The following is a 15,882-nucleotide window of genomic DNA, read 5'->3' on the forward strand; positions in this document are numbered from 1 at the left end:
TCTATCTTTCCAGCCAACATGTTCTCATTACTTGATATGACCTAAGATGTCTACTCCTCGTACAATTGGCCAGCTGGAAGAAAGGATGCAATAAATATCTATCAGGATTAAAGGGAAACAGAGTCTTACTTCAATTGCTCACATGTTGCAGCTAAGAGGCGACTGGATAATTTCTCTGGATATTGAGCAGTAAAGCAGGATGAATTGTTTGCTATGCAAGGAATCCCTAGGCACCCTGAAAACAAATCATTCCAATTTGCAACACAAAAGACACCAGTGTCTCCTCCACCCTAATCTGTGTGATAAATTCATTCCAGAAAATTTGGTTCTGAAAAAAAATAATAATTACTAATCGCACGCCAATTCCCTCTCTTGTGTGTAATTACACTAAGTGATGCAATAAACAAAGGTATTCTGCCTACACACGTTGGATGGAGCAAGGGATGAACTAGCCTCAAGCCACACCATGCCTTTTGCACAATTAGGAGTGACTAACAATGGCAAATAGGCCGTCTAGAATTCTCATCCTTTCACAGCTGAGCAGCTTTGAATTGTGGTGACGGCAGTTCCCCAGAATTCCAAGCCAGAAATTCCAAGAGGTGCCAACACAACACAGCTGGAGGGCACCTGCCTGGCACGGCTGAGCTAAACACAAGGAAACCTTCTGAATGACAGTTGTGCATGCAATTCCTTGCAAAAAAAAAAAATGTCATGAATGAAGGAATAGGTAGTGTCATTGCCTCAACCTCCGTCTGTTCCTGTTTTTCCCAACTTAGGTCAACATCCATGATGAAGGAAAGATTGGTGTATCTTCCAAAACATGCAGAGATTATTTCCAAGCATTTTCGCCCCAGAGGCATTTCTACCTTCTTAATTCCTCTCAGGGAATCATGGGAAATGTAGATTCCCATCAAACACGTACGGCATCCTTATTCCTCTCTCCTTGTGGTTGATGAGAGACCATCTTTGTTTTGGCATATTCTGGACACTTTTCCAGGAAATTGGCAGATTGGAGCGAGAGCTCAGAAGACAAATATGACTTGGAGACTTCTTATGAGGACAGGGCAGTGGTGGGATTCAGCCGGTTCAGACTAGTTCAGGCCAGTTCGGGCAAACTGGTAGTTAAATTGCTGGCTGGCCCCATCCCTCCCCTCCCCGCCCCTTCCAGGAGTCCCCAGTAGGCTGCAGAGAGGCCTACTAGGCCCAAAATGGGCTGCGGGCCCCCGCATGGCCCGTTTTTGCTCCCCAGGGGATGCAGGAGGCCAAGTGCAGCCTGTCGCACCCCCTGGCCATGCCCACCCAGCCGGTCATTAGGGCAGAGAACCAGCTGTTAAATTATTTGGAATCCCACCACTGGGACAGGCCGAAGGTCAGCCTGGAGAAATGAACGCCAATTAAAAGACATGATATCAGTGCTCAGATACATAGAAAGGTGCATATAAAGAAGATGTTCAGGAATTATTTTTTTCATGGTCATTGAAACTAGGACAAGAAATAACAGATGTGAGTTGCAGGCTCTTCGCTCAAAGATAAGCAAAAATTCCAGAGGTCAGCAAGTCTTACCTACAAGGTAGGTACAGTAAGTGATAACTCTACCTAGACAGGTAGAATAAAATCCTGGAGTTGGCTCTGGGTTCACCATCTCAGCAGGATCTTGAGGGGCTCTTACAGAGAAGAGGGACAGTACCTAAAGGCAGGGCGAGAAGTAACGAGTGGAAACTTATCAAAGAGAGATTCAACCTAGAAATACAGTAAAGAGAAATTTCCTGACAGTCAGAACAATTAATCAGTGGAACAGCTTGCCTCCAGAAATATATCATATCATATCATATCATATATCATATCATATCATATCATATCATATCATATCATATCATATATCATATTATATCATATATCAATAAAATAACAAGAAATAAAATAAATAATAAAATAAAATAAAATAAAATAAAATAAAATAAAACCATAGAGCTCAGTGACAAGCAATGCTGGTGGCTACTAAACTACAGGAAAGGAAATTGCAAAAATGACTCAAATCCTAATCCCAAATTATCTTCTCCTTCAATCTTCAGTTCGCAATCACGGCAAAGTGCGACATTTCAGAATCTTCTCGAATCCTGCCGGAAGTTTTTACTTGGAAAAAGCTCATGTCTTCCCGAGTCTGGAAGAGCTCCTTGCTTATTACAGAGCCAACTGGAAAATCATTGAATGCCCTTTGTCTCAGCCCTGCGTCCAGAAGGTAAGTGGAAGAACATGGCACCACCGTGTGATTTTTCTCCATCCCTGACAAACTTCCTGGGGGCTGGATGTGAGGCTTTTATTGGTGTATGTTTGATTTTTCCTTTGCCTTTCGATCAGCTTCAGGTTTTTCTTTTGAAATGTTCTTTTCTTCTCAACAGGGAAGCAGTTAATTTCAATCAACCCCTTCCAAAGTAAACTACTTACAGGATCCAATCTGAGTCAGTCACTGGAGCCAAAGGTTTATTCTTCCAAGCGTTCGGGCTAAACTGGAGCCCATCTTCAGAGAACTTCTCTCTCTCCAGAAGGTGTCACAGATTGGATCCTGCCTGCAAGACTATGCTGGAATACATATACCGTATTTCCCCGAAAATAAAACCCTTATATTTTTTTGAACCCCAAAATAAGCGCTTGGCCTTATTTTCAGGGAGGTCTTATTATTTTGCGGCGCGTGGAGCAAGATGGGGCTTCTCTTGCCTTCTCATTTGATTTCCAGCTCTGTCTCCCTAACCCTAACCAGAGGAAATGGCAGGGACCAGCTGCCCATGCTTTTAAATATTTTCAGGGAGGGCTTATTGTCTGAGGGCAGGAAAACAGATGGAAACCAATCAAGGAAAGAGATACCTAGAGCTAAGCAGAAATTTCCTGACAATTAGAACAATCAACCAGTGGAACGACTTACCTCTACAAGCTGTGGGCTCTCCAACACTGCAGATTTTTAAGAGAAGATTGGACAACCATTTGTCTGAAATGATATAGAGTTTCCTTCTTGAGCGGATTGGGTCCCTAAGTTCCCCTTCCAACTCTGTTATTCTCTGATCTGGATCGCTTGTCTCTCATCTTACCCCTTCTACAGAGAACTTCTGAGATGGATCAGTGGGAACGTCCCCGGTCTGAATTCCAGCTCTGGAGGAAGATGGGCGAAGGATGTTTTGGAGAAGTTTGGGAAGGAATGTGGAAGAACACAGTGCCCGTAGCCATCAAAATTATGAAACAAGGTTTGTGGGGTGCAGAACGTATCCTCCCTTGTGCGATGCGTCTTGTCCAGAGGTGGTATTCAGCTGGTTCGGATCGGTTTGCCCGAACCGGTAGCGGAAATTGTGGGTGGGCCCGCCCTGTCCATCTGCCCTGGCTCTATGCCATTCTATTTAGGCACGTTTTTGAGGCCGGGTGCATGCGTGGAAGGTGCACGCATGAGCAAAGTACATGTGCAAAAGACTGGGCGTATGTGTGGAAGGCAGGCGCGCCCGTGAACCAGGCATACATGCACATGAAGCAAACATGCGCACACAGGGCGAACCAGTAGTAAGATAATCCGAAACCCACTACTGGCCTTGTCTGCCTGTTTTTTAAGAGGTGGATCAGTCAATCCTCCATGAGTAGTCCAGAGTTGAATGATGGGGCCCTAGATTGAACCCACCAGCTGAACAAGAAAGTGAGAATGACTTCCCCCAGCTGGAAATGATAAGCCATGATAAGAGGAGAACAATAGAGCAGATATTGGGGTACCAATTTAAACCCTGCCCTAACATCCTTGCATCCCAGCACCTGGTGCAAGCACATAGTCACAGGATTGGTATCACAAAATTGTGGCACAATTTTTGCCCTATAATTGTCTGGCACCCTCCCTAAGGACACTGTTGTTATCAGAAGTCATGATAACAATGGTTTTCACAGCAGTTAATCCAAGTGGTTGTTAATAAACCAGGTCAATTAACCTCTTGGGTCATTCCATCCTCATCAATGAAAAGACATGCGGAAGGGAGCAAAGTTCAGGTTAATGCTAAACACATTTTTTTATTTGGAAATCTCTAGGTGATATTCTGTACCTAGTCTCTGTCAGGTTTCAATGTCATCTCAAATAAATTGCACTCATTGGTTGATTCTCATCTTCTCATTGGCCATCTTCCAAGTCAGTCTTCCCAGCTCCTGCCTTCAACCCCAGGAATGTCCCCCTCCCATCCCATCTCCTAGGGGATATTATCTACAGAGAAAATAAGTAGATGAAAAGTCAAGCCTCGTCTCTTCTTTATGGCAGCATTAAAATGCTGACAGTCGGTTTGTACTAGGTTACTGGATCCTGGAACCCATGTTCCAAGTCCAATGTGAGCTATCCAAGTTAAACAGAAACTTCTTCCAGTTCTCATTCAATTTGATGAAAGAACATTTCCACTGGGATTAGACTAGATTAAATCAGATTAGATTAAAATAAGGATTTATTTTAACTTGAAATAATGACTTGAGCAGGAGGTTGGACTAGAAGACCTCCAAGAGACCTTCCAACTCTGTTATACTGTTTCCCAGCCTTGGGGGGGGGGGTTTTCCAGATGGGTGGACTTCAATTCCCAGAACTCTCATCAATAATCAGGCTGGCTGTGGAATTCTGGGAGTTGAAGTCCACCCATCTTCAAGCTACCAAGGTTGAGAAACACTGCCCTAGGGCTTCCAGATGTGCTGGAATGAGAGAACAAGCCCAGACCTTGTCCACGCAAAGCCAATCCATCTTGCAAATGTCTTTCATCTCCTTCACAGCTGACATGAGGGACGACTTTGTCAAGGAGATCCGGAACTTGAAAAGTCTGAAACACACAAGGCTCATCAAACTTCTGGCGGTCTGTTCTGTGGGGGAGCCGGTTTACATCGTCACAGAGTTGATGCGGAAGGGCAACCTCCATAGTTACCTCAACAGTGAGTATTATCTTGCTCCGCTGATGCTTCCCGACCCAGTCTTCGTATGGTTGAGTAGCCCAATGGGAAAATGGTGGCCACGACAAATTACTAAAACCCAGCATAAGGGGCAACACAGCCTGCAGCAGTCTAGCATTCTTCAAACATCTGGATTATGGGTAGTCCTCGACTTACGACCACACTTGAGCCCCTAATTCAGTCACTAAACAAATAGTAAGCCACCCAACATGGTAGAGCTTTGATCTTATGGCTGTGGCTACGTGCTGGATCTTTATGATTCCGCCTCATGGGTGCCATTCACATACACACACATACACACTCTTACAAATAGTCCTCACTTTACGACCACAGTTGAGCCCAAAATTTCTGTTGCTTAGCAAGAAGGTTGTTAAATGAGTTTTGCTCCCATGTTATGACCTCTCTTGCCACAGTTGTTAAGCGAATCACTGCAGCTGTTATGTTAGGAGTACAGTGTTTTAAGTGAATCTGGCTTCCCCATTGACTTTGCTTGTCAGAAGGTCGCAAAAGGGGATCACGTGACCCCGGGATACTGCAACGGTCATAAATATGAACCGGTTGCCAAACGTCTGACCATGGGGATGTTGCAATGGTCCTATGTGTGAAAAAAGGTCATAGACCACTTTTTTCAGTGCCGTTGTAACTCCGAATGGTCACTAAATGACTGGTTGTAAGTCGAGGTCTAACCTGTACTAGCCTTCTGCTTACACAGAGAGAGGAAAGAGAGAGAGAAAGAGAGAGAGAAAGAGAAAGAGAGTAAAAAAGAGAGAGAAAAAGAGAAAGAGAGAGAAAAGAGAGAGAGAGAGAGAGAGAAAGAGAGAAAAGAGAGAGAAAAAGAGAGCAAGAGAGAAAAGAGAGAGAAACCGAGAGAGAAAGAGAGAGAGAGAAATAGAGAGAAAGAGGAGAGAGAGAGAGAAAAAGAGAGAAAAAGAGACAGAGAGAGAGAAAAAGAGACAGAGAAAAAGAGACAGAGAAAGAGAGAGAGAGAAATAGAGAGAAAGAGGAGAGAGAGAGAGAAAAAGAGAGAAAAAGAGACAGAGAGAGAGAAAAAGAGACAGAGAAAAAGAGAGAGAGAAAGAGAGAAAGAGAGAAAGAGAAAAAAGAGAGAGAGAAAGCAAGAGAGAAAGAGAGAGAAAGAGAGAAAAGAGAAAGAGAGAGAGAAAGAGAGAGAAAGAGAAAAGAGAGAAAGAGAGAGAGAGAAATAGAGAGAAAGAGGAAAGAGAAAAAGAGAGAGAAAGAGAGAGAAAAAGAGACAGAGAAAGAGAGAGAGAGAAAGAGAAAAGAGAGAGAGAGAGAGAGAGAAAGAGAAAAGAGAAAGAGAGAGAGAAAGAGAGAGAAAGAGAAAAGAGAGAGAGAGAAAGCAAGAGAGAAAGAGAGAGAAAGAGAAAAGAGAAAGAGAGAAAGAGAAAAGAGAAAGAGAAAAGAGAGAGAAAGAGAAAGAGAGAGAAAAAGAGAGCGAAAGAGAGAGAGAAAAGAGAGAGAGAGAAAGAAAAAGAGAGAGAAAAGAGAGAGAGAGAAAAGAGAGAGAGAGGGAGAGGGGGGGAGACAGGCAGACAGATTAAAAAGCCTTCCATGGTTTGCTAACGGCTATCCTATCAGCCAGGAAATCACCCAAGAACTGGTTCCTCCTCAAATGTGATTTTATAAATTCCCTTGGGAAAATTGCTCTCTATTATTTTCCCAAATTTCATCTCCACTGGGCAATTGGGCAGCAGCTTCCTTTGGTTCAGACGCCATCGAAGGCAGCTCCGATTTCAGCCAAGGGTGACAAATTCCCGTCCAAAGGAAGCCAGTTTGGCTCCTTCCCATGAGAGGTTTCCTGGGTTGAAGGGCCCACCTGACCTCCTTTTCAGATCTGGTTTGTTACCTAAGATGGGGCAACTCCCTAGGAGAACGAGTCTGGAGCCAACGTTCTCTGTTTCCAAGAGCCTAAACACTTTTGCCTGCTAATGAGTTTCTTTCTTGCATCATCCCGGAGCGAAATAGCTTTTGCGTGGTGTGTTGTGTTTACAAAGTGTAGTCTGATCTCATCTTCCTTCTAAAACTCAGCCTTTCCGTGGACGGAGATGGAAACATCAAACTGGTTTTCTCCTGAGGGTTGGAAGTCTCGATTCCCCGCTTTGAGAGAATCCAGGCCCTTGTGGGATGTGTCAGTCAAACCCAGAGGTTAATCCTCCGAGAATCGCGGCTGGATTGAATAAGGAAAGAAAAAAATCCACCCTACTGCTAAAATGGGTGGAAAGGAGCTGAGATGATGGCAGTTAAGGTTTTGCTTCAAAATTAAGCTGCTAATCCGGAAGTGAGACTCGTGGGTTTAAGTTTGCTTCAGGTAATATTTTGGGGGGAAATTACCTAGAAAGAATTGGATTGTGGTCAAGCAAGGGTGCTAGAGAATTCCCCTAAAATCAGGTCCATGTTAGTATTGTAAAAGAGCCTCACAACACACCAGCAGATGTGGTTTTTTTATGTTCTCCGTCTAACTTCTGACACAACACTGCCCTCTCTTGCCAAAGAAGCATAATCATTGACTTATGACCACAACTGAGCTCAAGATTTTTTTTTTGAGATTTTTTTTTATTTTAAAACAAAAACAAAACATAAAACCATCATCATTCCAATGACAGACAGTGAGTCGAACGGTTCATATTCTCTTGTGCATAAATCCATTTCTAAAATACCAATTTATAACAGAGACTTATATCTTTTATCAAAAAAAAAACATCAGATATTTTATCTTTACATCAATCCCATATTTCATACTTCAATTCCATGATCTATTATCTATCCATTGATAAAACAAATCCCATATCAAATAATATTGTTTATCTTCCTGCTCTCTAATTTCAAATGTCAACTGAGCTCAAAATTTCTGTTGTTAAGTGAGTTTTGCCCCGTTTTACGACCTTTCTCACCACCGTTGTTAAGTGAATCGCTGCAGTTGTTAAATTAGGAACATGGTTGTTAAGCAAATCTGGCTTCCCCATTGACTTTGTTTGTCAGAAGGTCCCAAAAGATGATCACAAGATCCCAGGACACTGCAAACCTTCATAATTATGAGCCAGTTGCCAAGTGTTTGAATTTTGATGATGTGCAGATGCTGAAATGATTATAAGTTTGCAAAACAGTCGTGTGTCACCTTTTCAGCACCGTTGTAACATCAAACGGTCACTAAACGAATGGTTGTAATCAAGGACTTACCTGTACAGGTAGTCCTTGACTTAAGACCGCAATTGGGACCAGAATTTCCATTATTGCTAAGCAAGGCAGCTATTAAGCAAACTGCACCCGATTTTACAATCTTTTCTGCTTCCTTTGTTAAGTGTATCAGTGCAGCTGTTATTAAATGAATCAGGCTGTTGTAAAGTGAATCTGAAACTCCCCGTTGACTTTGCTTGTTGGAAACCAGCTGGGGTTTTAAATTGAGCCTATCATTTAATAATTTTAATTATTTTTAAATTTTGTCTGTCTTTGTGCTTTTAATCAGGCTGTATACCACCCTGAGTCCTTTGGGAGAAGGGCGGTATAGAAATAAAATAAATAAATAAATAAATAAGTCGCAAATGGCAAGGATGTGACCCAAGCCAAGCTGTCTCAGGAATTCTGGGAGTTGAAGTCCACAGGTTGTAAAAGGGCCACAGTTGCCCACCCCTGTCATAAATGCATACCAATGGCCAAGCACCTGAATGTTGATCACGTGACTATGGGGATGCTGTAATGGTCATAAGTTTGAGGACTGGTTATAAACCACTTTATAATTTTGGACAGTCACTAAATGAACAGTTATAAAACAAGGATTACCTGTAAGGACTAGTGAGGTTTAGCAAAGGATCAAAGGTTAATAGCAATAGCACTTAGACTTATATACGGCTTCACACTCTCTGAGAGGTTTACAGAGTCAGCCTCTTGCCCCCAACAATCTGGGTCCACATTTTACCCACCTCGGAAGGATGGAAGGCTGAGTCAACCTTGAGTCAGTTAGGATCGAACTCCAGACTGTGGGCAGAGTTAGCCTGCAATACTGCATGGAATGGAATGGAATAGAATAAGTACTTAGACTTATATACCGCTTTATAGTGCTTTACAGCCCTCTAAGCAATTTACAGAGCCGGCATATTGCCCCCCACAATCTGGGTCCTCATTTGACAGACTTCGGAAAGATGGAAGTCTGAGTCAACCTTGAGCCGATTAGGATCGAACTCCTGGCGGTGGGCAGGAAGTTAGCCTGCATTCTAACCACAGTGCCTTGTTGATTTTTCAGGTGCTGCTGGAAAGGAATTGACCACACACCACTTGCTCAGCATCTCTTGCCAGGTGGCTGACGGGATGACCTATCTGGAGGAACAACATATCATCCATCGGGACCTCGCAGCAAGGAACATCCTGGTGGGAGATGACCTTGCTTGCAAAATAGCTGACTTCGGCCTTGCCAGGCTCCTCAAGGTGCATCCAAGGAAGCTTTGGCCCCACCCCACTTCACTCCGTCATTTAGCTGTTCTCAGTCAAAGCAGAGCTGGAAGGGACCTTGGAGGTCTTCTAGTCCAACCCCCTGTTCAAGCAGGAGACCCTTTACCCGTGATAGTGAACCTAGGGCACGCGTGCACAGCTGGCACACAGAGCCCTCTCTGCGGGCATGTGAGCCGTCGCCCAACTCACTTCCACTGCGCATGCACGAACGCGCCTCCCGCCGGCCAGCTGATTTTTGGGATGCGTGGGGGGGCAGGGCGCATGCAGGAGACACACACATTTGCAGGGGTTGGGGAAGCACGGGGGGGGGAACACCCCCCCACAGCCCATTTTTGGGTCCAGGAAGCTGCAGGGAGGCCTGCTAGGTCCAAAATGGGGGGCAGGGTCATGTGCGCATGCGCAGGGCAGCGGGAGTCACGTGCACATGTGTGGGGGCCGGGGGGAGCAGCGCGCCCTCCCCACCATGGCCCGTTTTTGGGCCCAGGAGGTTTGCAAGGAGGCTGTTCTGCCCCAGCTATGGACCCCAAAGAACGCAGCATACACAAAGTCTGTACGAACCCTATTTTAAATTAAATCAGTCTTTTTCAAATGAAGGCTGTTAATTAACTTTCATAACAGCCTACAAGAATCCAAAGAATAAATAATCGTAATCTTACTATGGTTGGCAGAAAGCCCAGAAGCAATTTGCAGAGAACTGATAAGAGAACTAAGATCAGGACACGAAGGAGAGTGAATGAAGTTGTTCCCTGCAAATTGCCTTAGTCGTCGTCCTTCCTTAAATAGGCTAAGGGAGCAGCCAATTAGCACCAAGCCTTACTCTCGAGGAGACCTCCTCCTGAGGAGCCACTCCTGCCTTTTGGCAGCTCTGCATGCCCGTGCATTGAGAAGAGGCTCCTCCTCTTCTTCCTCTTCACTTATGGGAGCTTCTGGAGGTTCTGAAGGCCCTGGCTGAATCCCCGCCTCTGGCACCACATCTTCTCCAGCCTCCTCATTGTCTGACTCGAGTGCCAGCTGCACAGGCTGCTGGCACAGCACCACACCAGCCTCCTCGTTCTCTGAATCAGCTACTAGCTGCACAGGCCGCTAACGGACCACAACAGAGGCCTGCTAGGTCCAAAACAAGGGATGGTGGGGTCGCATGAGCATGCATGGGGGATGAGGAGAGCGTGGGGGGGTTCATACACGCATGCGTAGGGGGGCGCATTGCATTATGGGTGCCGGCACGTGTGTGTGTGTCGTGTGCGTGTTTTCGGCACACGACAAGAAAAAGGTTAGCCATCACTGCCCTATACCATTTCAGACAAGTGGCTGTCCAGCTTCGTCTTAAAAACCTCCAGTGATGGAGCACCCACAACTTCTGGAGGCAACTTCTGTTCCACTGGTTAATTGTCTTCACTGTTGGGAAGTTTTTCCTTAATTCTAGGTTGCTTCTCTCCTTGATTAGTTTCCATCCATCGTTTCTTTTCTTGCCTTCTGGTGCTTTGGAGAACAGCTTGTCCCCCTCTTCTTTGTGGCAGCTCCTCAAATAATGGAATACTGCTATCCTCTCGTCGTTCCCAACGTCCTTCTTTTCTCCAGATTAGTCATACCCAGTTCCTGCAACTGTTGTTCCTATGTTATAATCTCCAAGACTTTAATCATTTTAGTGGCTCTTCTCTGCACTTTTTCCAAAAAGTGGGACAGAGCTCAGATCTGTCCATCCAACATTTACGGTCCTTTTTTTGACTCCAAAAACATAAACATCCAAATGAGCCCTCTGAAAAGCTGACATACCAGCCATCCTTTTAGCATACCCGAGATTACTTTCACAGCCAACTTCCCACAAGCAAAATCAATGGGGAAAGCTGGATTTACTTAACAACCACATGAATCACTTAACAACTGCGAATCTGAATTTGCTTAAGCGTCATGGCAAAAAGGTCATGAAATCAATCATGACTTGCTTAATAACCATCTTGCTTAGCAATGAAAGTTCTGGTCCCAGTGGTAGTTGTTAAGTCGAGGACTACCTGTACCCCAACCTATCTAGAACAAATATAAAACAAACAAGCAAAATATGAAAAAGGAAGGAAGGAAGAAGGAAGAAATGGGTGTAGATTTAATTCTTAACTTTTCCAGGATTAGGGGCTCAACTCTCAGTGCTCAACTCTCAGACAAAACCCATAAATAGCTTTTGATATCCTCCAGTTATATTCAGGGAGTTTCTGTGCTAGCACATCTGGGGGGTACCAAAGATAACAAAGCAGTCCTACAAAGGTGGACCTGAACAAGTACGTATGATGGATGGTTGGAGGAACTGGGTATGTCTAGTCTAATGAAAAGAAGGACTAGGGATAGCAGTCCAATCTTTGAGGGGCTGTCACAAAGAAGAGAGGGACAACTTATTCTTGAAAGCATCTGAGGCCAAGACATGGAGTAATAGATGGAAATTTATGAAGGAGAGGTCCAACCTAGAACCAAGAAGAAATTACCTGATAGTGAAAACGTTTAATCAGTGGAACAGCTTGCCTTCAGAAGTTGTGGGTGCTTCATCACTGGAGGTTTTCAAGGAGAGACTAGACAGCCATTTATCCAGAATGGTATAGGGCAGGAGTCTCCAACCTTGACAACTTTAAGACTTGTGGACTTCAACTGGCAAAGCTGGCTGAGGAACTCTGGGAGTTGAAGCCCACAAGTCTTAAAGTTGTCAAGGTTGGAAACACCTGGTATAGGGTTTCCTGCTTGAGTAGGGGGTTGGATTAGAAGATCTCCAAGGTCCCTTCCAACTCTTATTATTCTGTATTCCAATCTGAACAAGCCAGTTTTAGCTTCTCTTCCTTGAGTCTCCAGGTGAAAGCATCTCCCTTGCTTTTGGCTGAACACCTGTTCTTGGCTTTCCTTCAGGATGACATCTACTCCACCAGCAGTAACGCCATGATCCCGGTGAAGTGGACGGCACCAGAAGCTGCCGTCTACCAGACGTACTCCCCCAAATCGGATGTTTGGTCCTACGGGATCCTGCTCTACGAGGTTTTTAGCTATGGACAGTGCCCCTATGATGGTACGATTTCATTTCAATGGATGCTGTGCAGATGATCATGACAACGGAAAAGCTCTTGGGGAGGAAGAGAGCATCTGTGTGTGTCTGCCTGTCTGTCTGTCTGTCTCTCTCTCTCACACACACACACAAAATCTCTCTCTCTCTCTCTCTCTCTCTCTCTCTCTCTCTCTCTCTCTCTCACACACACACACACACACACACACACTGTGCTACTCCATTCCCCCACTCACTCTCTCACACACACACACAGAAAAGTGTGATTTAGAGAGTTCATTAATGTTCCCCAGCAATTCCCTTCACCCAGCCTCAGCACTGTCCCAAATAAATCCAGCCACAAGCAGGCCAAGGTTAGTCCACAAGGCAACGGCCAATAAATTCACAAAAATGGGAAGTTGCTCCAACAAATAAGTCCACCAAACAAACTTAACTCCAGCAGGCCAAACTGAAATACTCTCATGAGAGCTCACTTGGCAAGAGAAGTTCTGAGTCTCCAAGGCACAAAGTCAAGCAGGAAGCACAAGGAACACACAGCCAGAAATCGAATATATTGTCCCCAGCAACGCCTCCATCTGCCTGCCGCAATAAATAGCTTTCCGGTGCAGCCTGTCAAGATGGGCAGGGCGTTCTCCCGAGTAAATTGGCAGATCTCCTTTGCTCTTGTCTTTTCTCTGCCCTGTGTGCTCTCGGATCCACCAGAGAAAGCAGCTCCTCCCCTTCACTGAGTGCCTTCCCCTGAAAGCTGTCCTCAGCCAAAGCCCCCAGTAAATCTCTTGACCATTCAGACTCATCAATTAACCCAGTTCCTGACGTGCCAGGAATGAGCTCATCCTCCCTTGAGCTGACCTCCGAGGAAGAATCTGAGGAGTCGTTCAAGGGAGACACACAAACACACTTCGTAATATGGCCAATCATAGTGGAAATCCATTGGTTCGCCACCCAATCCCATGTCCTGGATTAGATCTGACCATCCTTCCTTTGTTAGAAACTTCCAAACAGATATTTCCAATTTCAGAAGGTCTAAAGTGGAATCTGAAGCCAACACTGCAGCTAGAAGTATAAAAACCATTACAACCACTAGATTTTGGGGTGTGCGAAATCATCTGGAAAGGTTTGATCACCCCTACATTGGGGAGGAACCCCAACTTTACCAATAAAGGAGAATTTTTGTAGCTCAGAGTTGAAATGAGGATTCCTTAGTTCTCTCTGAGCTCGGCTATTTTCTTGCAGACATTGTTTATTTATTGTTTATTTATTTATTGGTTCAATTTATATGCCACCCTTCTCCAGAGACTCAGGGCTGCTTACAATGCATTAAGCAACAGTTTACATACTTTTGTATATACCTGCTTAGAAGGGCTTTCGGCTCCCCCTAAGCGGTGTTCTTTTTTATACAAAGTCAGTTTATTGCCCCCACAATCCGGGTCCTTATTTTACCTACCTCGGAAGGATGGAAGGCTGAGTCAACCTTGAGCCTGGTGAGATTCGAACTTGCAGTAATTGCAGGCAGCTGGTGCTACTTAACAGCACTTTAGTCTGCTGCGCCACCAAGGCTCTTACATTTCTACCAAATTAGGTAAAACATCATCCGTCCAAGCCCCACTCCCATCTGTACTGATGATGTTACCTAGTTTGATAGTGAAACGTCTGGAAGAAAACAACCAAGCTCAGAGAGCACCACGAAACCCATCTCTGTGTAAGGAGAGTCCTCCATTACCTGTCCCATCTTCTTGTGCCTTGTGAACCTGACCATTTCTCTCATCTGTCTTCTTCTAGGGTTGACCAATCAGGAGACCATCCAGCAGATTACTCGGGGCTACCGTCTCCCTCGCCCCAACAGTTGCTCTTCAGAGATTTATAGCATCATGCTGGAATGCTGGAAGACCCATCCCGAAGATCGGCCAAGTTTTCTCAACTTGAGGGATGCACTCTTTTCGATTTACAAATGGGCGCGTCACCCCTTCTCCTGAATGGGGGGGGGCACCTCCTGCGCCCTCTGCAACAACCATCAGCCCTTCGTGCTCAATGGGCTAGTTAGTAGAAGTCCTGCAGACCTTCTAGCTCAGATTCTCTTGAGCCTGCAGGAACATTTGTGCCTCGGAAGGTGGACGATGTGAGCTCTTCAACCTCAGCAGGTGGAACTGGTGGAGGTGGAGTTATGGGCTCTACCCGTCCACAAATAGCTCACGATAAGAGATACCGTACAGCCAAGAGCTCAGTGTGGAGAGAAACAGAAATGCAGTATTGCCTTCCTTATGGACTCTTCTTGCTTTAGGCACCCGAATGGCTTCCTTTAGTCAATAAACGTGTACAAATGTAGTAATCTGATTTCTTACATCCTGGGTGTTCCTGGCGCATCAATTGGGAGCACCAGGTGAGCCTATGAGCCATGGTGGCACAGTGGTTAGAGTGCAGTACTGCAGGCTACTTCTGCTGACTGCCGGCTGCCTGCAATTTGGCAGTTCAAGTCTCACCAGGCTCAAGCTTGACTCAGCCTTCCATCCTTCCGAGATCGGTAAAATGACCCAGATTGTTGGGGGCAATATGCTAAATCTGTAAACTGCTTAGAGAGGGCTATGAAACACTGTGAAGCGGTATATAAGTGCTAAGTGCTATTGCTAATTTGTTCTGTAAAAAATGGGTTGAAGACGGAGTCCCACCCCATGGAAAAAAAAGTCCATGGAGAAAGAGAGACCTAGCTTTATATGTTTGTCTCTATAGAGGATCAGTGGTGAAATCCAAATTTTTTAGTACTGGTTCTGTGGGCATGGCTTGGTGGCTGTGGTGTGGCTGGGTGGGCGTGACAGGGGAAGGGTACTGCAAAATCTCCATTCCCACCCCATTCTGGGACCAGCCAGAGATTGTATTTGCCAGTTCTCCAGACTACTCAAACTTTCCGCTACCGGTTCTCCACACCCTGTCAGAACCTGCTGGATTTCACCCCTGATGAGGATGGAATGGGACAACTCGCCACAGGCCAATTTGTAGCAGCCGACTCACCACGGACATCGCCATGGGACAATTTAGACATTCAATGTAATTGTTTTAAAATCATTTTAAAAATTCATGTCATTCCCATTTCAATCTGTTCCCTCCTTTTGCATCCTTCCTTTTAATGATGCTGCAGGTAGTCCTCGACGTACGACCACAATTGAGCCCAACATTTCTGTGGTTAAGTGAGAATCTGTTAAGTGAGTCTTGTCCCATTTGACCACGTCTCTGGCCACAGTTGTTAAGCGAATCGTGGCAGTTGATGAAGTTAGTAATTTGGTTGTTAAGCGAATCTGGCTTCCCCATTGACTTTGCTTGTCAGAAGGTGGCAAAAAGAGATCACATCACACATGACCCTGGGAGGCTACGACGGTCATAAGTATGAACCAGTGCCCAAGCACCAGAATTTTGATCACATGGACATGGGGATACTGCAACAGTTGTAA

The 15,882-nt window shown here is 45.1% G+C and overlaps 1 protein-coding gene across 1 annotated transcript in view; it reads left to right on the plus strand.

Annotated features, from left to right (window-relative positions):
* Nucleotides 1-14,764, plus strand: part of SRMS (src-related kinase lacking C-terminal regulatory tyrosine and N-terminal myristylation sites) — a 53,269-nt gene extending 38,505 nt beyond the window's left edge. Inside the window, exons 3-8 of the mRNA XM_034441278.3 lie at nucleotides 2,073-2,239; nucleotides 3,095-3,236; nucleotides 4,771-4,926; nucleotides 9,203-9,384; nucleotides 12,292-12,448; nucleotides 14,222-14,764. Of these exons, the coding sequence (XP_034297169.1) occupies nucleotides 2,073-2,239; nucleotides 3,095-3,236; nucleotides 4,771-4,926; nucleotides 9,203-9,384; nucleotides 12,292-12,448; nucleotides 14,222-14,415 (998 nt within the window). The 3' untranslated portion in view covers nucleotides 14,416-14,764. The remainder of the gene's footprint in view (nucleotides 1-2,072; nucleotides 2,240-3,094; nucleotides 3,237-4,770; nucleotides 4,927-9,202; nucleotides 9,385-12,291; nucleotides 12,449-14,221) is intronic.
* Nucleotides 14,765-15,882: the final 1,118 nt, after the last annotated feature.

Source organism: Pantherophis guttatus, chromosome 3 (genome assembly GCF_059756535.1).
Source record: "Pantherophis guttatus breed Tessera chromosome 3, ASM5975653v1, whole genome shotgun sequence".
Lineage (NCBI taxonomy): Eukaryota > Metazoa > Chordata > Lepidosauria > Squamata > Colubridae > Pantherophis > Pantherophis guttatus.